The sequence below is a fragment of the Scyliorhinus torazame genome, chromosome 8 (genome assembly GCF_047496885.1).
Source record: "Scyliorhinus torazame isolate Kashiwa2021f chromosome 8, sScyTor2.1, whole genome shotgun sequence".
In the NCBI taxonomy this organism is placed as follows: domain Eukaryota; kingdom Metazoa; phylum Chordata; class Chondrichthyes; order Carcharhiniformes; family Scyliorhinidae; genus Scyliorhinus; species Scyliorhinus torazame.
Window position 1 is genome coordinate 281,320,192 of NC_092714.1, and position 23,007 is coordinate 281,343,198.

A 23,007-nucleotide genomic window follows, 5' to 3' on the forward strand; every position below is an offset into this window, starting at 1 on the left:
CTCTCTGCTAATAGAATGGGTCCTTCCAATCCAATCGACCGTGGTTCTTCATGCACCTCAGTTCAATCTGCCCTCAGCCTTTTCTGTTCCATAGAAAACAATCCCAGACTGCCCAACCTTCCCACCTGGCCAGAATTCTCCATTCCTCACAACATCCTTGGTGAATCGCACCTGCATGCTCTCCATTGTGATCACAATTCAGAAATGTATGTAAAACACTGGCTGTGGCCTGACGCATTTCCGAACCATTGACCAATGAAGGAAAGTAGCCTTTGTGCTTTCTTGACTACTTTATCTATTTGTCCTGCCCCATTTGGAGATCAATTAATTTCTTATCCATGTGAATAGATTGTCTCCAATTCCATTTTCCTCTCGTTTTCATTGACTACTGATTGGAAGTGTCAGGTTGTATCATTGATACTGTTGCCCACGGAGAGAGTCTGGAGCAATGGACTTCCCAAACCAGTCCTATCACCCTGGCTAAACTTAAACCTCCCTGTCAATGTGCAAAGGGCCAACGTGGGAACTCACAGCACCACAATGCAACCTAGAAACAGAACGTTTACAGCACAGAACAAGGCCATTCAGCCCATTGTGGCCTTGCTATCCTTTGCCAAATGACGGGTATTGATCTGCAGAAATAATGAGGATGATGGAATCCTGCACCTTGATAGTTGTTTGTTATTTGTGCAGCCAGTGTGTGTGGAATGTGATGACCTTTCTTTACTGAGTTCAATGGCAGTTCAGTAAGTCAGAGTTGGCATTCTGGACAATGAAGTGCCTGGAGCGATTGATGGGCTGGACCACATTCTGGATATATTTATGGAACAAGGAAATAAATGTTCTGTCAGAAAGACCCAAATTGAGGCAGACATTAGGTGATTTCAGGAGTTTGAATGGAACATGAATGATGTGTAAGAGCTGAAAGTTGAGAATTATTTGTGTAAGTTTGTGTTTTGTATTTAAAGGAAAAATAGTAGAAGCAATTTACCTATTTATTTTTGAGACTTGAACTTAATATTTCTCCACTTGTGGCTGGGGCGGAACGCCACAAGATGAATTGTGAAGGGACTGATTTGGGTGTGGGAGGTGTTGGCTGATAAACCTGGAATCCGATTGAGCAAGTTATTCTAAGCAGAATCGTTCCAGGCAGCGCCAGAGCGGGGACATCATTCAAACCCCAGGCAGCATTCTGCATTCGCCGAGAATGGAGCAAGATCTGCCCGCTTAGGAGGAAAACAACAACTTTTAAAAGTCTGCCAGCGGAGTTCGAAAGGTCAGGATGTCTCTCGTTCTGCACCTGAAGAAGATCTCTAACCTGAGCGGAAAGTATGACAGACAAATTCGGATTACATTCCGAGGTAAGGATCCGCGGTTCCTGCTCTCTTCCCTCTTTTGCCCGGAGTGAGATGAGGGCTGTTCTGTTTTTGCTGCGGGAATGTCTGCTGTTTGCTGACAGTTTGTTCAGGTCACCGTGTGGAGGTGAAGCGAGGGCCTTCTAACTCACTCGCCAAAACATTCTGCAAGTGTTACTTGATATGCAGCAGTTTTTTAAATTTAGAGTACCCAATTCTTTTTATTCCAATTAAGGGGCAATTTAGCGCGGCCAATCCACCTACCTTGCACATCTTTGGGTTGTGGGGGTGAGACCCGCACAGACACGGAGAGAATGTGCAAACTCCACACGGACAGTGACACGGGGCCGGGATCGAACCCGGGTCCTCGGCACCATGAGGCAGCAGTGCTAACCACTCCATTATCGTGCCATCCCGTGAGGCAGCAGTGCTAACCGCTCCGTCACCGTGCTATCCCGTGAGGCAGCAGTGCTAACTGCTCTGTCACCGTGCCATCCCGTGAGGCAGCAGTGCTAACCGCTCCGTCACCGTGCCATCCCGTGAGGCAGCAGTGCTAACTGCTCTGTAACCGTGCTATCCCGTGAGGCAGCAGTGCTAACTGCTCTGTCACCGTGCTATCCCGTGAGGCAGCAGTGCTAACCGCTCTGTCACCGTGCTATCCCGTGAGGCAGCAGTGCTAACTGCTCTGTCACCGTGCTATCCCGTGAGGCAGCAGTGCTAACCGCTCCGTCAGACAGGGGCAGCTTCGGCCACCATTGGTCACCACACTGACTGGGAAATTTATCTCCGTTCCTTCACTGTCACTGGGCCAAAATACTGGAACTCCCTTCCGAGTAGGGCAGCCCGGTAGCACAGTGGTTATCACTGTGGCTTCACAGCGCCAGGGTCCCAGGTTCGATTCCGTCTTGGGTCACTGTCTGTGCGGAGTCTGCACTTTCTCCCCGTGTCTGCGTGGGTTTCCTCCGGGTGCTCCGGTTTCCTCCCACAGTCCAAAGATGTGCAGGTTAGGTGGATTGGCCATGATAAATTGCCCTTAGTGTCCAAAATTGCCCTTAGTGTCGGGTGGGGTTACTGGGTTATGGGGATAGGGTGGAGGTGAGGGCTTGAATGGGCCGGTGCAGACTCGATGGGCCGATTGGCCTCCTTCTGCACTGTATGTATGTTCTATGTAATAGCACAGTGGGTGTACCTACACGACAGGGACTGCAGCGGTTCAAGGGAGTGGCTCACAACCACCTTCTTGAGGGGAAATTAGTGATTGGGAATACACCCACATGACACAAATTAATGAAAAAACACCCTCGGCTGACTCCTGATTGGCAGCAGAGGCCCTGAGTTATTCTAACATTACATTTCTGCTCACCGACGAACAAGGGCCATGCAGGAATCGGAGCCAGGTTCAAAATCAAAATATTGTGGGTGCTGGAAATCTGAAATAAAACAGAAAATGCTGGAAATCCTGAGCAGGTCTGGCAGAGTCTGTGGAGCGAGAAACAGACTTAAAGTTTCAGGATTGTGACCTTCAATAGATCTGAAAAGTCATGGATTGAACCAAAATGTCCTTCTATATTTAATGAGTTAATTAATGGTGATTAATGGCTATTGTTCTTAACGTTTTAGCTGCAAAGTACCAAAGTCTCTCGTTCTATCTTTTCCATTTTTAGCTTTTGCTTTAGAAGACAATAAAACAAAAGAATCATACAGAATAAGACGAGAAGCAACCATTCAGCCCATCAAAGGCCACCTTATGCTCAAACACTAACTACTCCTACCAGAGACGAGCTGTATTTTAAATTAAACAGATCAGAGAATCCTAGAATAGAGGGCATGGAGACAGGCTCTTCGGCCCAAACTGGTCAAAAAGCCCATCGAAGCTAACCCCATTATCCTGCATTTGACCCATGTCCCTCTAAACCTTTCCTATCCATGTATCTGTCCAAATGCCTATTAAATGTTATCAGTGTCCCTGCCTCATCCACTTCCTCCGGCAGCTCATTCCACACACGTACCACCCTCTGTGTAAAAAGGTTGCTCCTCAGCTTCCCATTAATTCTTTCCCCTCTTAACTTAAACCTGTGCCCTCTAGTTCTCGATTCCCCAACCCTGGGAAAAAGACAGAGTGCATTCACCCTGTCCATGCCTCTCATGATCTTATTCACCTCTATAAAAGCACCCCTCAGTCTCCTGCGCTCCAAAGAAAAATGTCCCAGCCTGTCCAATCTCTCCCTGTAACTCTGTCCCTTGAGTCCCGGCAACATCCTTGTAAATCTCTTCTGCACTCTCTCCAGTTTAATAACATCTTTCCTACAGCAAGGCGACCAAAACTGACCACAATACTTCAGGTGCAGCCCCACCAACGTCGTGTACAGCTGCAACATAACTTTCCAACTTCTATAATCAATGCCCTGTCTGATGAAGGCCAGCATGCCAAAAGCCGCCTTCACTGCGCTATCTACCTGTCACTCCACCTTTTATAGAACCGTGCACCTGAACTCCAAGGTCCCTCTCTTCCACGTTACTCCCTAAGGTCCGACCATTCACCGTGAAAGGCCTACCTTGATTTGACTTTCCAAAATGCAACATTCTAAACATTTAGCAAGTCTAATTAATAAAACTCTAAATCAACTTTATGTTAGATTTATTTTCCATTGATTCATTTAGATTAACAAACATGAATATGTGAGACAGGGAAACACAGGTTTGTCTGTAGATCTAATGTCATTCAGTTAGTTAGAGACTTTCCACCAGGATCACCAAATCCCACCCCCATTGTGGTCCTCAAACCCCCTTCTCTCTGTGTCCCCAGAACTGAATATTCCTCTCTGTACCTCAAGCTGTGTGGGCTGGATTTTCATCTTGGAGGCAGATTGTGGCAATCTGAAAATTTCCCAGCTTGTCTCGCCTGCCTCGCAAGAAAGTGCCATCAAAGGTGCAATTTTCATTCTTGAGGGCTGGATAATAACAGGAATCTGGCCCGCCATCCCAGAAAAAGGTAGAAGGCAGCCACAGGGACTGCCAGGTAATAATGTGGGCTGTTTAAAAGGCTTGATTTGGTGCTCTGGGACTTCATCCAAGTTATAATAAAATCCATAAAACAAAAAACAGCCTTCAAGCACTCACACTTCTTCAACCCACACACTCCCCATGGCCCATCCATGACACCTCATACCACATCATTCTCCCGACCCATTCTACCTCCTCATACCTCCATGCCAAATTATGATCTTCCACTCAACCCCCATGGCCCCACATACCCTCATGCCAACCTATGGCGCTTCCAAGCCCATTCATCTACAATACATTCTGTACAGAACCAATGAACCCTACAATAACAATAGAATGTGTGAAAAAGACTTTTAAAAGTCATTCATTCATAACTTGCTACTTTCTTATATTTTCTTTACTACAGCCTCATAAAAATGTTAATCACCCAGGTCCTTTCAAACATCAATAACAGAAACTGCAAGCACTCGAAACCTCTTTAATGTCAAAGGTTGTTGCAGAAAATAGAAGCCTATGGTATAGAGAATGACATATTGGCATGGAAGGAGATTGGCTAGTTAACAGGAAACAGAGTTGACACAAAAGGGTTTTTTCTGTGACAAATATTATGCCACAGGGGTCAGTGTTGGGACATCAACTTTTTATAATTTATATAAATGACTTGGATGAAGGGACTGAAGGTACGATTGCCAAATTTGCTCGTGACACAAAGATAGATCGTAAAGTAAATTGTGAAGAGGACATAAGGAGGCTACAAAGTGTCACGGATAGGTTAAGGGAGTGTCGCTGCAAGCTTGATGGGCCGAAGGGCCTCTTCTGGGCTATATGATACTATGATTCTAAAGATCTGATAAATGGAGAATAATGTGGGAAATGTGAAATTCTCCATTTTGGCAGGAAGAAAAAAGTTAAGTTTATTATCTAAACGGTGAGGGTTTGCAGAGCTCTGAGGCGCAGAGGGATCTGGGTGTCCTAGTGCATGAATCACAAACAGCTGGTAAACAGGTACAGCAAGCAATTGGTAAAATTCAATAGAACGGTATTGTTTATTGCGAGGGGAAATTGAATACAAAAGTAGTGAGGTTATGCTTCAGTTATACAGAGCATGAGCGAGACCACATCTGGAGTACTGTGTGTACAGTATTGGTTTCAGAAAATATGTTAATGTGTTATAAGCAGTTCAGATAAGGTTCATAGAAACATACATAGAAAATAGAAGCAGGAGGAGGCCATTCGGCCCTTCGAGCCTGCTCCGCTATTCATGATGATCATGACTGATCATCAAGTTCAATACCCTGATCCCACCTCCCCCCCCATGATCTCTTTAGCCCCACCAGACTGATACCAGGAATGGGCTGGTTGGCTTATGAGGAAAGGTTGGGCAGGTTGGGCTTTTATCCAGTGGAGTTTAGAAGAGTAAGAGGCAATTTGATTGAAATATTTAAGACTCTGAAGGGTATTGACAGGGTGGATGTGGAGAGGATGTTTCCTCTGGTGAGAGAGTCTAGAACTGGGGTCACTGTTTAAAAATAAGGGGTTGCTCATTTAAGACAGAGATGAGGAGAGGGTACTGAGTCTCTGGAACTCTCTTCCTCACAAGGCAGTGGAAGCAGAATCTTTGAATATTTTTAAGGCAGAGCTGGAAAGATTCTTGATTAACAAGAGGGTGAAAGATTATCGGGGGTCGGCAGGAGTGTGGGGTTGGAGTGACATTCCGATCAGCCATGATGGAGCAGGTGGCCCACTCCTTCTCCTAATCCATACGTACATATGTACATATGTAAATAAATATTATACAATTGGCAGAACAGATCACAGAGAATGGAATCACAACAGACCCATCAATCAATCAATGTTTTCCCAGGAACGTAGCTGTTTCAACAGGAGAATTGATGCCTGGTCTCTAAGCCAAACCTCATTAAGTATTCTTAGCACGGTAGTACAAGTGGATAGCACTGTGGCTTCACAGCGCCAGGGTCCCAGGTTCGATTCCCGGCTTGGGTCACTGTCTGTGCAGAGTCTGCACGTTCTCCCTGTGTCTGCTTGGGTTCCTCCGGGTGCTCCAGTTTCCTCCCACAGTCCAAAGATGTGCAGGTTAGGTGGATTGGCCATGCTAAATTGCCCTTAGTGTCCAAAAAGGTTAGGAGGGGTTGTTGGGTTTTGGGGCTAGGGTTGAAGAGCGGGCTTAAGTGGGTCGGTGCAGACTCGATGGGCCGAATGGCCTCCTTCTGCACTGTATGTTCTATATTTTGAGCTCAGCATCTCTTCCCATAACTGTGCCCCCTCCATTCTTTCATCATCAGCCAATGTGAAGCTTTTCTTTGTCTACTTTACCCTTAACCTGTCATAATCTTTTAAACTTCCATCAAATCTCCCCCCACTCTCCTTTGCTCCAAGGAGAACGCCCCAGCCTCTTCAGCCCAATCTTGTCGCTAAAATCCCTCATTCTTGGAACAATTCTGACAAATCTCCTCCACACCCTCTCAAGGATCTTCACTTCTTTCCTACAGTATGGTAGTCAGAACTGGATGCAATATCCTGTTGGGGGCTTAACTAGAGCATTATAAAGGTTCAGTGTAATGACCCTCCTTTTGTACTCCATGCCTTGACTTATGAAGCCCAGATCCCATAGGCTTTGCTAACCACTCCCTCAATATGTCCTGTGCATATGAAATCCAAGCCCCTTCTGTCCCTGCTCACTTTTTAGAACTCTGTGTCATTATGTCTATATTAGCTCCATAACCTGTCTGCCAAATTGCATCACCTCTTGTCTGTTTAAATTCTGTCTGCCACTAGTCTGCCCATTCCACAAACCTATCTATGTCCTGTTGCAATTGATTGGTATCATCCTCACTGTCTGTCACTCCTCTAAGTTTGGAATCATCAGCAAATTTTGAAATATTACTCTCTATCCAAGTCATTTATATATAACAAGAAAAGCAGGGGTCTTAGTACAAACCCCTGGGGAACAGACCTCCATTCTGACTTGCTGTTTTCTGTATTAAGCCATTTTTCTATCTGAATCCCGTTCCATCCTATTCCATGAGTCCTGATTTTGTTAACCAGACTTTCATGTGGTACTTCGCCAAACATTTTCTGAAAATTCAAAGACACCCTCCACCACATTCTCTTCATCAACACTCTGTTAGTTTATCAAAAACATCAATTAGATTAGTCAAACACAATCTGCCTTTCATAAGTCTGTGCTCCCTCTCCCTAATTCACTCAAAACGCTCCAAGTGTTTGTTCATTCTTCCCTGATTCCCTGGGGGGGCACGGTAACACAGTGGTTAGCACTGTGGCTTCACAGCGCCAAGGTCCCAGGTTCGATTCCCGGCTTGGGTCACTGTCTGTGCGGAGTCTGCACGTTCTCCCCGTGCCTGCGTGGGTTTCCTCCGGGTGCTCCGGTTTCCTCCCACAAGTCCCGAAAGACATGCTGTTAGGTAATTTGGACATTCTGAATTCTCCCTCTGTGTACCCGAACAGGCGCTGGAATGTGGCGACTAGGGGCTTTACACAGTAACTTCATTGCAGTGTTAATGTAAGCCTACTTGTGACACTAATAAAGATTATTATTATTATTCTAAAACCTTACCCACTGCAGATGTTAAACTGACCATCCTGTCGTGACTCAGACTGTCCGAGCAGCCTTTCTTGAATTAGGGTATCACAGATATCACACCAATCCTCTGATAGCACCCCTGTTTCGAGGGGAGATTGGAAGACAAAAGCAAACCCTTCCTTTATGGCCTCTGGACCAGGTGATATATTCACTCTGAACATAGCCAGACTTTCCACAACATCCTCACTATCTATTTTCACCCAATTCACTACCTTAACCATCTCCACTTCTACCGTTATGGTCAGCAGCACCTTCCTCGATAAACACTGATACAAAGTGCTCATTGGCATTGCAGATAACCCGGGATGGGGGATTAGATATGCGGGACGGTGGGACGCAGGGGGACTAGATCCCCGGGGGGGGGGGGGGGGGGGGATTAAATACCCGGGACGGGGTGGGGGGTGGGGTGGAGGATTAGATCACCTGGATGGGGGGCGGAGGGGGAGGGAGAGGGGATTAGATGCCGGGACAGGGGGAGGAGGGATTAGATGCCTGGGACGGGGGTGGGGGGGATTAGATCACCTGGATGGGGGGCGGAGGGGGAGGGAGAGGGGATTAGATGCCGGGACGGGTGGGGGAGGGGGTTAGATCACCGGGACGGGACGGGGGGGGGGGTGATTAGTAGTGTGACACTTTGGGGGATGAGGTGGCGGGGGCGGCGCAATTGATCACTGGGAGAGGTGGGGAGTGAGGGCATATGATCACCAGGATGGGGGGGCGGGGGGTGGAATATGATCACTGCGGTGGGGGACTGAATACTTTAGGCCATGACATCCTGTCTCACCCTGCGAGCTGTGCTTGAAGGGATTAAATTCACTGGGCAGCACGGTAGCACAAGTGGATAGCACTGTGGCTTCACAGCGCCAGGGTCCCAGGTTCGATTCCCAGCTTGGGTCACTGTCTGTGCGGAGTCTGCGCGTTCTCCCCGTGTCTGCGTGGGTTTCCTCCGGGTGCTCCAGTTTCCTCCCACAGTCCAAAGACGTGCAGGTTAGGTGGCTTGGACATGATAAATTGCCCTTAGTGTCCAAAAAGGTTAGGAGGGGTGTAGCCAACTGAATTGGCCAACTCCCGATTTAAAATGGCGAACGGCAAAGGCTGATGGGAAAGTCAGCCAACACAGACAGAAACCAGCAGGTGCAGGTTTACTGTGTATTTAACTCTGCAAAAGGCCAGACAGCATCGATACCAGCGACCATCAGCATAACAATGTAGCAGCCATCTACATACTGATGAGCAATCCCCGGGAACAATAGCAACATTTGGGACACACAAAACTAAGCCAAACTCCCCTGCGCCAGCAGGAGCCAACACAAAAGAGGTTAATGAACACCTCAAGACCGCCCATCGATCAGGGAACCACTCCAGTATTGGAGAAATCGAACCAAGCGATTGGAACGAAGTCCAATCACCGAGAACCAGGTACAGGGTCCGCCCCGAAAGGCGGGAAGCCCCTGGGGACTATAAAGTTAAGCCCCCAAGTTCAACTCGCTCTCTTCTTCCTGCCCGGGTCACCCAGCAACGCAAACCAACCTTGACCGTGACCGGTGCAGTGACCGCCGAAAGCCCGTAAGTCTTAATTCAACGCTCACTACGAGATAGGCGCTCCTAGCTATCAATCCGTACCAACTTCGAATCCCGCAGACTCAGAACCCAAACAAGAGGCCATTTGTTCCCCTGACCTGGTGGGCCAGTCCGCAGTTAAGTATAGGCCTGTTAGTTGTAGAAGTAGCTTAGACGTAGAATTTGTGCATGAGTAGCGATTACTGTGTATAATAAATGTGCTTTGATTTGAATCTTACTAATCGGTGTATTGAGTTATTGATCATTACTTGGACTTGTACCTCGTGGCGGTATCGTAAAGATACCTGGCGACTCAAGAGCAAAGGTAATAAAACAAAGCAATTGAACCAACCGAAAAGTTAGCAACAAGGGGTTATTGGGTTACGGGGATAGGGTGGAAGTGAGGGCTTAAGTGGGTCGGTGCAGACTCGATGGTCCGAATGGCCTCCTTCTGCGTTGTATGTTCTATGTTCTATAATTCAGTGAGTGAAGTTGGAGAATATGCAGGGGGCCTACTGTGGTGAATGTATTACTGCTACCATTCACCATTGTAATTGCATTACATTGTATTGTATTATGTTGATGCCCTTGTGGGCTCCGCCTGTGGCTCCACCCCCTCAGGGGAGGTATATAGAGCCTGTAGGCAGCACTCAGTACAGAGCAGCTGCAGGCAGGCACAGTTCTAGCTGATTAAAACCACTGTTCACTTCAACTCTCTGTCTCATGTGAATTGATGGTCGCATCACCTACCCAGGGTGGCCGTGTACCTGGATGACGTACTCACCACCAGGGCCTCAGCAAAATAACATTTGGAGAACCTGGCTGAAGTCCTGTGGCATTTTGAACAGGCAGGCATCCGCCTCTGCAGAGGGAAGTGTGTTTTTAATGCCCCCATAGTCACCTATTTAGGGAACCTGGTCGACAGGAGGGGGCTTCACCTGGTGGAAGATAGGATGCAGGCCATCCGGCAGGCTCCAATCCCTGAAGGCCCAACCCAACTCCATTCCTTGATTAATCAACTACTACCCCCTCTCCCCAAAGGGCCACCCTCCCTGACCTGCACCAGGGCAGGGTTTTTATACTGAGTAGTTTTCCCTTGTTAAGGGGAAACCTCGCCCCCAATCACCGGGGGAGTTCATACTCAGCTGTGTAAGGGGGAAATTGAATGGAGCCTTGGACCCCAAGGGGTTATAACACCAGGGACAGTTTATAAGGACAGGAAGCAGATAGTGTTAATTCAAGTTTAAATTGAAAAGGTTTCTTTCATGAAAGTCTCTGAGTAATTTGAGACGGGAGTTGTGCTGAATCTAATGTGGGAGGAGGGACAGGTGAATTTGATCTTGTGGTTCCTGACATTCCCCACCTTGGGTTGTTTTCCTTACCTATTGTCTGCTCTGTCAGGCCCTCACTGATCAGAGAAGTCGGAGCAGAAGCAGGCCATTCGGCCCATCACATCTGCTCTGCCAGTCTGTAAGATCCCATTGTGGCCTAAACTCCACTGTCCAGCCTGACCCCCATCCCGTTCACTCCCTCATCAATCAACACCGAGTTAGAGATTAATCACAGTCATTAGCCAATAACTGCTTCATTGGCTTTACCAGGATGGCAGAAGGTGAACGCGATGGACCCGGGTCATTTTTCAATAACAATTCCTACAATGCTATATTTCAGTAAGATGGAATAAACATTCGTTTCTCAGGTAGGCTGGAGAGATTTGTCATTATTGTTGTGCAGAGTAACAGTTATAACCCCCTTGGGTGCTAAGGACTGTGCTACATTCGGTTCTCCCTTACACAGCTGGGTCTGAACTCCCTCTGTAACTCGGGCCATTTCCCCTTAACAAGGGTCAATTAATCTGTATAAAAACCCTGAGCTGGGAGCAGGTCTGGGACAGTGGCCGGCCCTGCTGGGAGAGGAGGGATAGTGGCCGACCCTGCTGGGAGGAGGGCTAGGTTTTGTGATTCTGTGCACACCATAATAAACCAGTTGTTTATTTCTGCCCTACCGTGTGTTCCTGTTGACTCTCCCGTTCGGGTTTGACACTAACATTTCTTCATCTGTTCTCAGGTTACACGCACGTGACTAAAAAAGTGAAATGTGAACTTGAAGCTGTTTTCAATGAGGTAAGTGTGGTGTTTAAAACTTTATCATTCACCCACAAATCCCAGTAAAGAAACATTCATCCCATCCAAACGCCAACTGACTGCCTGTTCCATTAACCCAACACTCTCTCTGCTGTTGCTGGGCTGTCTCTGCTGGACATGAAACACAAATAGACTAAAACTCTACAGGTTATAGTGAACTCTGTGGCTGAAGGACCTGGTTACAAAACATTACATTTCTTCCACAGACATGAACCAGGCTGACACTCTTAAAATGTAAACCTAGACTGTTAGATCATTACACCAGCAAAGGCATCCAGTACAGTCAGTACCTTGGGATCAGGAGCAGGAGTGAGTTGATGGTGATTAAAGACAGTTGATGAGTGGATCACACACCCGGGTCTGAAACTGGAACTGTTCCCAGTTCAGTGAAATATCTGGCAGTCCATTATTCAAGAAGGGAGGAAGAGATAAACCAGGAAACTACAGGCCAGTCAGTCTAACCTCAGTGGTGGGGAAACTATTGGAAGCAATTCCGAGAGACAGAATTGATCTGCATTTGGAGAGGCAGCGATTAATCAAAAACAGTCAGCATGGTTTTGTTAAGGGAAGGTCATTTCGATTGAATTTTTCGAAGAGGTGACCAAGTGTGTAGATGAGTGAAATGCATTTGACGTAATCTACTTGGACTTCTGCAAGGCTTTTGATAAGGTCCCACATGGGAGACTGACAGCGAAGGTAAGACCCATGGGATCGAAGGAAATTTGGCCAATTGGATCCAGAATTGGCTGAGTGGCAGGTAGCAGAGGGTGATGGTCGAGGGGTGTTTTTCAGACTGGAAGCCTGTGTCCAGTGGGGTCTCGCAGAGATCAGTGTTGGGGCCCTTGCTGTTTGTTGTTTATATAAATGATTTTGATTTGAATGTAGGCAGGTTGATCAGTAAGTTTGTGAATGATACAAAAATTGGTGGGTGGTAAATAGTGAGGAGGCTAGCCTTCGATTACAGGAGGATATAGACGGGCTGGTCAGATGGGCGATCAGTGACAAATGGAATTCAATCTGGATAAGTGTGAGCTGATGCACTTGGGCAGGACAAACAGGGCAAAGGAATACAGGATAAACGGCAGGACCCTGGGAAGCCCCGCGGATCAGAGGAACCTTGGTGTGGATGTACACCCGTCCCTTAAGGTAGCAGAGCCGGTGGATATGGTGGTTAAGAAGGCATATTGTATACTTGCCTTCATTAGCTGAGGCATAGAGTTTTAAAGCAGGAAAGTTATGCTGGAACTGTATAAAACGTTGGTCAGGCCACAGCTAGAGTATTGTGGGCAGATCTGGAATCCACATTACAGGAGGGATAGCCACTGGAAAGGGTGCAGAGGAGATTTACCAGGATGTTGCCTGGGCTGGAGAGTTTTAGTTATGAATTGAGATTGGATAGACTGGGGTTGTTTTCCTTGGAGCAGAGGAGACTGAGGGGGGACATGATTGAGATGTATAAAATTGAGGGGCAGAGATAGAGTAGACAGGAAGTAACTTTTCCCCTTGGTGGAGGGATCAATGACCAGGGGGCAGAGATTTAAGGTGAGGGGCAGGAGGTTTAGAGGGGATGTGAGGAAAACCTTTTCACCCAGAGGGGGGTGGGAGTCTGGAACTCGCTGCCTGAAAGGGGGGTGGAGGCAGAGACCCTCATAAACATTGAAGAATTATTTAGATGTGCGCTTGCGATCCCAGGGCAGTCACGGCTATGGGCCAATTGCTGGGAAATTAGATTAGAATACTTGGGTGGTTGTTTTGGACCAGCGCAGATGCAATGGGCCGAATGGCCTTTTCTGTGCTGTACACTTCTATGACTGACTCCATTGAAGCGGTGAGGCATTGCTGCAGCTCCTTAAATGAAAGGTGAATTAAACTAACCATCATGGACTGTGTGGTGAAGGGAGAGTTGAGTGATAACCCCACCTAGCAGAGAAATCTCCTGAACCATCTCTCCGCAAAAAAACAGCTGAATTCCTCCTTCCCACAACACCATGAATCATTAACAATGGGTGAAGTGAAACTTCAGTGGCTTATTTAGAATTAGGCCCAACCTTTCTGTTATTGCGTTGCTCTTGTCAGTGTGGCAGTGCATAAATGGATAGGAATTCAGTGACTACCTACTGTCGTTAGTGAAACTGGGTGTGTTTGTGCTGAAATATGTTTACACTTTACAGCACACGTTCTCAATATAGATAAAAGCAAATGACAGCGGATGCTGGAATCTGAAACAAAAACAGAAAATACTGGACAATCACAGCAGGTCTGACAGCCTCTGTGGAGAGAGAGGGGAGCGAACGTTTCCAGTCTGACAGATGCTGTCAGACCTGCTGCGGTTGTCCGGTATTTTCTGTTTTTGTTCTCAATATAGGTCCAGTTTGTGAATTGTGATGATGATGCTGTGAAGATCAATAGAGTTATTCAGAACATGTGTTTCCTTCTGGTTTTGTGCAGTGAGTGGGCATCCCCTCGAACTTATGATGCAGCCGACTCCAGGTGTTGCTCTGGCCCATGTGCAAACTCCACACGGACAGTGATCCAGGGCCGGGATCGAACCTGGGTTCTTGGCCCCATGAGGCAGCAGTGCTAACCACTGCGTCACCATGCCCCCCCCCCTCCCTCCCACAATTATCCTTTGATCCCTTTGTATAGGGCGTTGGTGAGGACACACCTGGAGTATTGGGCGCAGTTTTGGTGTCCTTATCGGAGGAAGGATGTTCTTGCTATGGAGGGAGTGCAGCCAAGGTTTACCAGGTGGATGCCTGGGATACCAGGAGTGTTATAGGAGGAGAATCTATGGGCGATATTCTCCTCCCCCAGGGCGGGTGGGAGAATCACCGGGGCGCCGCGCGAATTACGCCACGCCGCCCCGACCCCCACTCGCGATTTTCCCCCCCCCCCCCCCCCCCCCCCCGGAAACCAGCGCCGTGCGATTCTCCGGCCTGGATGGGCCGAGCGGCCGCTACAACACGACAGGTTCCCGACGGCGACGTCCACCCCTGGTCGCTGCCTGCGGGAACGCTGGGGGGGCGGCCTGTGGAGGAGGGAGGGGGGCTCCTTCGCCGGGGTGGCCTCCGATGGGGTCTGGCCGCGATCGGGGCCCACCAATCGGCGGGCCGGCCTCTTTTCCCCCCCCCCTTTCCTCGCGTGGCCCCAGAACACCGCCGCCATGTTGGTGAGTGGCCGACGTGCGTAAGACGTTCCCCACGCATGCGCAGGATTGGGCTGCCCCGACTGCGCATGCGTGGGTTGGCACGGCGCCCATTTGCCGCCGCATAAGGACGCTGGAGCGGCGTGAACTGCTCCAGCGCCGTGCTGGCCCCCTATGGGGGCCAGAATAGGTCGTGCTCGGGCCCTGTTCACTACGGCGTGAACACTTGGCCTCCATATTGGAGAATCGCCCCCTAAGTCAACCAGGATTATATTCACTGGAGTTTAGAAGAGTGAGAGGGGATCTCATAGAAACTTACAAAATTCTACCAGGATTAGACAGGTTAGATTCAGAAAGAATGTTCCTGATGGTGGGGGGAGTCCAGAACTAGGGGTCATAGTTTGAGGATAAGGGGTAAACCTTTTAGGACTGAGGTGAGGAGAAATTTCTTCACCCAGAGACTGGTGAATCTGTGGAATACAGAAAGTAGTTGAGGCCAAAATGTGTAATTTCAAGAAGGAATCAGATCCAGCTCTTGGGGCTAAAGGGATCCAGGGAAATAGGGGGAAGGCGGGATCAGGGTATTGAACTTGATGATCAGCCATGATCATAATGAATGGAGGAGCAGGCTCAATGGGCTCAATATTAAGAAGGAGGATGTGCTAGAAATTTTGAGAAGCATCAGGATAGATAAGTCCCCTGGGCCTGACGGGATATACCCAAGGTTACTACGGGAAGCGAGGGAGGAGATTGCTGCGCCGTTGCCGATGATCTTTGCGTCCTCACTCTCCACTGGAGTAGTACCGGATAATTGGAGGGAGGCGAATGTTGTTCCCCTGTTCAAGAACGGAAATAGGGAAATCCCTGGGAATTACAGACCCATCAGTCTTATGTCTGTGGTGAGCAAAATATTGGAAAGGATTCTGAGAGATAGGAGGCGCGATTTTCCACTCCCGCGTCGGTTGGGAGAATCGCCTCGGCTGCCAAAATTTCCCGGGACGCCGGTCCGACGTCCTACTGCGATTCTCCCAAGCGGCGGGAACGGCCCGGTCGAGTTTCGCGGGCCGCAGGCCGGAGAATCGCCGCAGACACCCAAAATGGCGATTCTCCGGCACCCCCGCTATTCTCAGGCCCGGATGGGCTGAGCGGCCAGGCCAAAACGGCGGGTTCCCCCCCAGCGCCGTCCACACCTGGTCGCTGCCGTCGGGAACAGCGCGCGAACGCTGGGGGGGCGGCCTGCGGGGGGGCGAGGGGGGATCCTGCACTGGGGGGGGGTACCTGAAATGTGGGGTGGCCCGCGATCGGTGCCCACCGATCGTCGGGCCGTCCTCTCTGAAGGGGGACCTCCTTCCTTCCGCGGCCCCGCAAGATCCGTCCGCCATCTTCTTGCGGGGCAGACTTAGAGCGGACGACAACCACGCATGCGCGGATGACGCCCGTTATGCGGCGCCGGCTGCGTCATCTATGCGGCGCCGCCTTTACGCGGGCGACAAGGCCTGGCGCATGTAGATGACGCGGCCCCGATCCTGGCCCATTGTCAGGGCCTGAATCGGTCAGGATCGGGGCCGTTTCGCGCCGTTGTGAACCTCGACGGCGTTCACGACAGCGCGGCCACTTCGCCGCGGGAGTGGAGAATCCCGCCCAGGATTTATGATTATTTAGAAAAACATAGTTTGATTAAAGATAGTCAGCATGGCTTTGTGATGGGCAAGTCATGTCTCACAAGCCTCATTGAATTCTTTGGGGATGTGATGAGACATATTGATGAAGGTCGGGCAGTGGATGTGGTGTATATGGATTTCAGTAAGGCTTTTGATAAGGTTCCCCATGGTAGGCTCATTCAGAAAGTTGGGAGGCATGGGTTACAGGGAAATTTAGCTGTCTGGATACAGAATTGGCTGGCCAAAAGACAGCGAGTGGTAGTGGATTGAAAGTATTCTGCCTGGAGGTCGGTGACCAGTGGTGTCCTGCAGGGATCTGTTCTGGGACCTCTGCTCTTTGTGGTTTTTATAAATAACTTGGATGAGGAAGTGGAAGGGTGGGTTAGTAAGTTTGCCGATGACACAAAGGTTGGTGGAGTTGTAGATAGTGTTGAGCGTTGTTGCAGGTTACAACAGGACATTGACAGGATGCAGAGCTGGGCTGAGAAGTGGCAGATGGAGTTCAACCTCGATAAATGTGAAGTGATTCATTTTGGAAGGTCGAATTTGAATGCTGAATACAGGGTTAAAGACAAGATTATTGGAAGTGTGGAGGAACAGAGGGATCTTGGGGTCCACGTACATAGATCCCTCAAAGTTGCCACCCAGGTACATAGGGTTGTTTAGAAGGCGTACGGTGTGTTGGCTTTCATTAACAGGGGGATTGAGTTTAAGAGCCGCGAGGTTTTGCTGCAGCTTTATAAAACCCTGGTTAGACCACACTTGGAATATTTTGTCCAGTTCTGGTCGCCTCATTATAGGAAGGATGTGGATGCTTTAGAGAGGGTGAAGAGGAGATTTACCAGGATGCTGCCTGGACTGGAGGGCATGTGTTATGAAGAAATGTTGAGGGAGCTAGGGCTTTTTTCACTGCAGCGAAGAAGGAAGAGAGGTGACTTGATAGAGGTGTACAAGGTGATGAGAGGCATGGATAGAGTGTATAGCCAGAGACCTTTCCCCAGAGCGGAGATGGCTGTCACGAGGGGACATAATTTTAAGGTGATTGGAGGAAGGTGTAGGGCGATGTCAGAGGTTCTTTACACAGAGAGTGGTGGGTGTGTGGAATGCACTGCCAGCAGAGGTGGTGGAGTCAGAGTCATTAGGGACATTTAAGCGACTCTTGGACAGGCACATGGACAGCAGCAAATTGAAGGGGTGTAGGTTAGGTTGATCTTAGATTAGGGTAAATGGTCGGTACAACATCGTGGGCCGAAGGGCCTGTGCTGTGCTGTACTGTTCTATGTTCTATGTATCCTCAAACTGTGACCCGTGGTTCTGGACACCCCAACCATCAGGAACATCCTTCCTGCATCTACCCTGTCCAGTCCTGTTAGAAGTTTGTAGGTTTCTATGAGATCCCCCCTCATTCTTCTGAACTCCAGCAATTTACCAACTGGTAAATCCTAACCAACTTAATCTCTCCTCATATGTCAGACTTGCCATTCCATGAATCAGTCTGGTAAACCTTCGCTGCTCTCCCTCTAGAGCAAGAACATCCTTCCTCAGATAAGGAGACCAAAACTGCACACAATATTCCAGGTGTGGCCTGCAAGCTTACTCTCGAACTCTATTTTTCCCTTCTTAATCAACCCCTTGAAACTCTTTTGCTGAATTTCCTGCTCTGGTTGGATTCAAACCCCCGTCACCAGAGCATTATCCTGTGCCATGTCGAGAGGCCTAGAATACAAGACCAGGGATGCACTTCTGAGGCTGTATAAGCCTCTGGTCAGACCCCATTTGGAGTATTGTGAGCAGTTTTGGGCCCCATATCTAAGGAAGGATGTGCTGGCCATGGAAAGGGTCCAGAGGTGGTTCACAAGCATGATCCTTGGAATGAATAGCTTGTCGTACGAGGAATGGTTGAGGACTCTGGGTCTGTACACGTTGGAGTTTAGAAGGATGAGGGGGGGATCTTATTGAAACTTACAGGATACTGCGAGGCCTGGATAGAGTGGACGTGGAGAGGATATTTCCACTTGTAGGAAAAACTAGAAGTAGAGGACACAATATCAGACTAAAGGGACGATCCTTTAAAACAGAGATGAGGAGGAATTTCTTCAGCCAGAGGGTGGTGAATCTGTGGAACTCTTTACCGCAGAAGGCTGTGGAGGCCAAATCACTGAGTGTCTTTAAGACAGAGATAGATAGGTTCTTGATCAATAAGGGGATCAGGGATTATGGGGAGAAGGTAGGAGAATGGGGATGAGAAAAATATTAGCCATGATTGAATGGCGGAGCAGACTCAATGGGTCGAGTGGCCTAATTCTGCTCCTATATCTCATGGTCTTATGGTCTCTGGACTATTAGTCACTGTGTCACCGCCTCCATAGGGTGGTCTACTTCCCAGTGTAAACATCTCAAACTTTCACGAAAAGAATCTCAAACTTTTTTTTCCTCTTACCACTTTGGATTGGTAAACTCACACAAAGATTTAGAAGCCGCCACCCGAACGTAGGCGAGGTGTTTAGAGGTTCTACCAGCGAGTGCGAGGAAGGGCTCATTAAGTGAATCATAACCAAGAATGTGCTGCAGCTTTGATTGTGTAAATCAGCAACGAATTGAAGAACAGAACCTGCCCAGGGGTTTGGGGAGTTTCACTGTGACGTTTTTGTGTTATGTAGAATCTGCCCCACCTTAAGCAAAGTGGGTGGAGGCCTCAGAATCTATTGTCAGAGTAACAAGTGATAAATACAGGGAGGCTTTGCAAATACTGGCAACAGCTTCCAGCCTGACTGAAACAAACATTTAAAAATGTCACAACTTCTGTTCAAAATCCCTCTAAGATGAGGAAGTAAACTGTAACCATGTCCAAATGTACAAGATACTGTGGTGATATTTATCATTGACTGGTCATAATCCATCCCTTGGCCAATATCCGAGAACAGATTAACTGATCAATAATTTATGTTATTTTGGTGACCAGACCAAAGATAAAATGAACTCTACGCTTCTCCACACTACAACAGAAGCCACATTGCAAAATATTCCACTGGCTGGAACAGTTATTGTGGTCAGAGAGTCTGAACAGTCTGCGGCATTGGGCTGTCTGGGGAGGGTGGGGGGAAGCGAGGTGGGGGATGGCCTGGAGGAGGCGTTGGGCGGCCTGGGATGGGGGGCGGGGGGGGGGGGGGTGGAGGGCAGCAGGGGGATGTTGGGCAGTCTGGGGGGGGGGGGGCTTGGGCGGTCTAGGGGGGTTGGGTGGATTAGGAGGGGGGTTGGATCATATGGAGGAGTATTGGGTGATTTGAAGGGGTGTGGACAGTCGGGGCAGGGATAGTTTGGGAGGGTGACCACTCCTCCTGTCTCAGATTCTTCCAAGTGAGAAAAGTGGCATTCTCTCATCACACACTGCAAATATTCCAGACCGACCGCCCACCCCCGAGACTGCCCAACCCCCCCCAACTGACCACACCCTAGGGACCACCCACTCCCCAAGACCGCCGACCCCCACAGATCACATACACACATGCGCACGCATACACACCTGCACCCACGCTTGAGTCAATATTCACATGCACACCCGAGCACACACAATCAAACACCCCAGTGCATGCACACACCTACACATGTGCACACATATATACACACACACACACACATCACACGTTACACTTGCTCACCTATAAACATGTATTCACAAACACAAAATAGCACACATGCGTGCACATCCTCACATGCACAAGCGTGCACACCCACACATATTCGAGAGGCCAAATGGCCACCAAAGGTAGCACAGTGGTTTGCACTGTTGCTTCACAGCGCCAGGGATCCAGATTCGATTCCCGGCTTGGGTCACCGTCTGTGCGGAGTCTGCACATTCTCCCCGTGTCTGCGTGGGTTTCCTCCGGGTGCTCCGGTTTCCTCGCACAAGTCCTGAAAGACGTGCTGTTAGGTGAATTGGACATTCTGAATTCTCCCTCTGTCACCCGAACAGGTGCCGGAATATGGCGACTAGGGGATTTTCACAGTAACTTCATTGCAGTGTTAATGTAAGCCTACTTGTGACAGTAATAAAATATTATCATTATTACTATTATTAGATTATTATTTTTGCTCCTATTTTCTTTGTTCATATGAAAGAACCCTCTGGTCAAACAGGGAATCTCTGTGTCCAAAACCTTCCTGTTATTAATATAAGGCTTGAAAGTACAAAGGTGATATTGGGTGTTTTTGCCATTGAAATATCACTTGTAAATAATTCACTTTAAATTGGTTTCTTTATTGATGTCTGCATCATCATCATTTGGTGAGAGCAGCTGAATGAGAATGCTAAATGTGCTGAGTTGGTCTGCATTGATTGTTAGACATGATGTGGAGATGACGGCGTTGGACTGGGGTGAGCGCACTAAGAAGCCTTACAACATCAGTTAAAGTCCAACAGGTTTGTTTCAAATCACTAGCTTTTGGAGTGTGCGCACAGCTCCTTCCTCAGTGAAGGAGAAGTGCTCCGAAAGCTAGTGATTTGAAACAAACCTGTTGGACTTTAACCTGGTTTTGTAAGACTTCTTACTTGATTGTTAGAGGGTGAGTTAGCAATTTTTCTTTGTCATGCAAGAAACAATGTTGTGTTTTTGTGTTCACTCTTTATCCAATGTTTATGTTCATGTCCAGTGTTGTACTTCGTATTCTGTGGGGCATGACTGAAATCGCAGGCCCAGCTGACCCTCTCATTGTAAAGAACAATGTCCAAGATCACTCTCAGTGAGGATAATTGAAATGTTGCTGGTGAACTCAACGCCCAGTAAGAACTTTGCCAGCACACCCTGAGATACACCCACATGTGGACAGTAACTACACTCCCCTTTAGACCCCTCATTTTCTTGCATGGCTTAACTGTTCCACATCCTGTCCAACAAACCCAGGAAACCAGGGCCTTTCCACCTCCATATCTCTGACTCCAATCCCCCCACTGAGCCTTCAACTGCCATTCTCCTGCAATGAAGGAACACTGCTGACATCAGATATAACAGTGCAAAGCTAACTGCGCACATCTACCTTTAAACAGTCACAAATCCAGAGATTATAGTGCAACACTAACCTGATCGTGATCCTGATCTATGGGCAGCATGGTAACACAGTGGCTAGCACTGTTGCTTCACAGCACCAGGATCCCAGGTTCGGTTCTCGTTCTCCCCATGTCTGCGTGGGTTTCCTCCGGGTGCTCCGGTTTCCTCCCACAAGTCCCGAAAGACGTGCTGTTAGGAGAATTGGACATTCTGAATTCTCCCTCTGTATACCCAAACAGGCGCCGGAATGATGCGACTGGGGGATTTTTACAGTAACTTCATTGGAGTGTTAATGTAAGCCTACTTGTGACAATAAAGATTATTATAATTATAATTGAAGGTAGGATTTGTCTGTTATTTACAGCACAGAAGGAGGCCATTCAGCCCATCGTGACTGCACCGGCTCCCAAAAGAGCTACCCAGCTAGTCCCATTCCCCAGCCCTATCTCCGTTACCCTCTGAATTCATCACTTAAAAATATATATCCAGCTCTCTTATGAAACCTCCAATGGAATCCACCGCCACCACTCTCCCAGACAGCACATTCCAAACCCCAACAACTCTCTGAGTAAATAAGTTTCTCCCCATCTTACTCCGAGCTCTCTTGCTGACCATCTTGAAATTGTGACCCCGAGTCACTGACATACCAACTAGTGGAAACAGAATATCTTTCTTTACCCTGTCTGTGGTATTAGAGGTATTACGGTACCAGATAGGCTAAAGCGCCATTGGTGGAAACTGTATGCTTTCTATTAGTTGGAATGTATGATAGCTCCGCCCTGCTAGGTGGGGTATAAGAGCCCGTGCCGCCCCAGCAGCCTTCATTCTGTACCTGAGCTGCTGGGGGAAACATCTAGCTTAGTGGTCATTGATCGTGCATCAATTTAATAAGCTAGTTTTTTAAGAAGAAAGGATGGAGTTCCGAATCAAGCCGGAGTGTCTGCAACTTAACCCCCACGCGGCGAACTCAGCGGCAATCTTTAAGCACTGTCTGGCGTGCTTTAAAGGATATCTCTGGATGGCCGAAAACACACCCACGGGAGAGCAGAAACTGCACGTCCTGCACTTAAGGGTGAGCCTGGAGATTTACACCCTTATCGAGGAAGCGGAAGACTTCGATGCAGCAATAGAGCTGCTAAAAGGACATTATATTCGCCCGGTAAACCAGGTCTACACCCGGCACCTGCTTGCAACAAGGCGACAAACCCTTGGGGAATCGCTGGAAGAATTCTACCGTGCACTCCTGGTGTTGGGAAGAAGCTGCAGCTGCCCGCAGGTTTCGGCGAGCGAACACACAAAACTCTTAGTCCAGGACGCTTTCGTGGCAGGTATGCTGTCTTCACAAATCTGCCAGCGTCTGTTGGAAAAGGACATGCTGGGTCTCGGGGAGGCACGGGCCCTTGCAGGCTCCCTGGACATGGCCTCCAGGGACGCCCGCGCTTACGTTCCCGACCGCGCGGCAGCCCCCTGGG

The 23,007-nt window shown here is 48.6% G+C and overlaps 1 protein-coding gene across 1 annotated transcript in view; it reads left to right on the forward strand.

The window, feature by feature from the left end:
• The first annotated feature begins 875 nt into the window (after window positions 1-875).
• fer1l4 (fer-1 like family member 4) overlaps window positions 876-23,007 on the forward strand; it is a 527,478-nt gene continuing 505,346 nt past the window's right edge. The window contains exons 1-2 of the mRNA XM_072515422.1: window positions 876-1,361; window positions 11,608-11,663. Of these exons, the coding sequence (XP_072371523.1) occupies window positions 1,283-1,361; window positions 11,608-11,663 (135 nt within the window). The 5' untranslated portion in view covers window positions 876-1,282. The remainder of the gene's footprint in view (window positions 1,362-11,607; window positions 11,664-23,007) is intronic.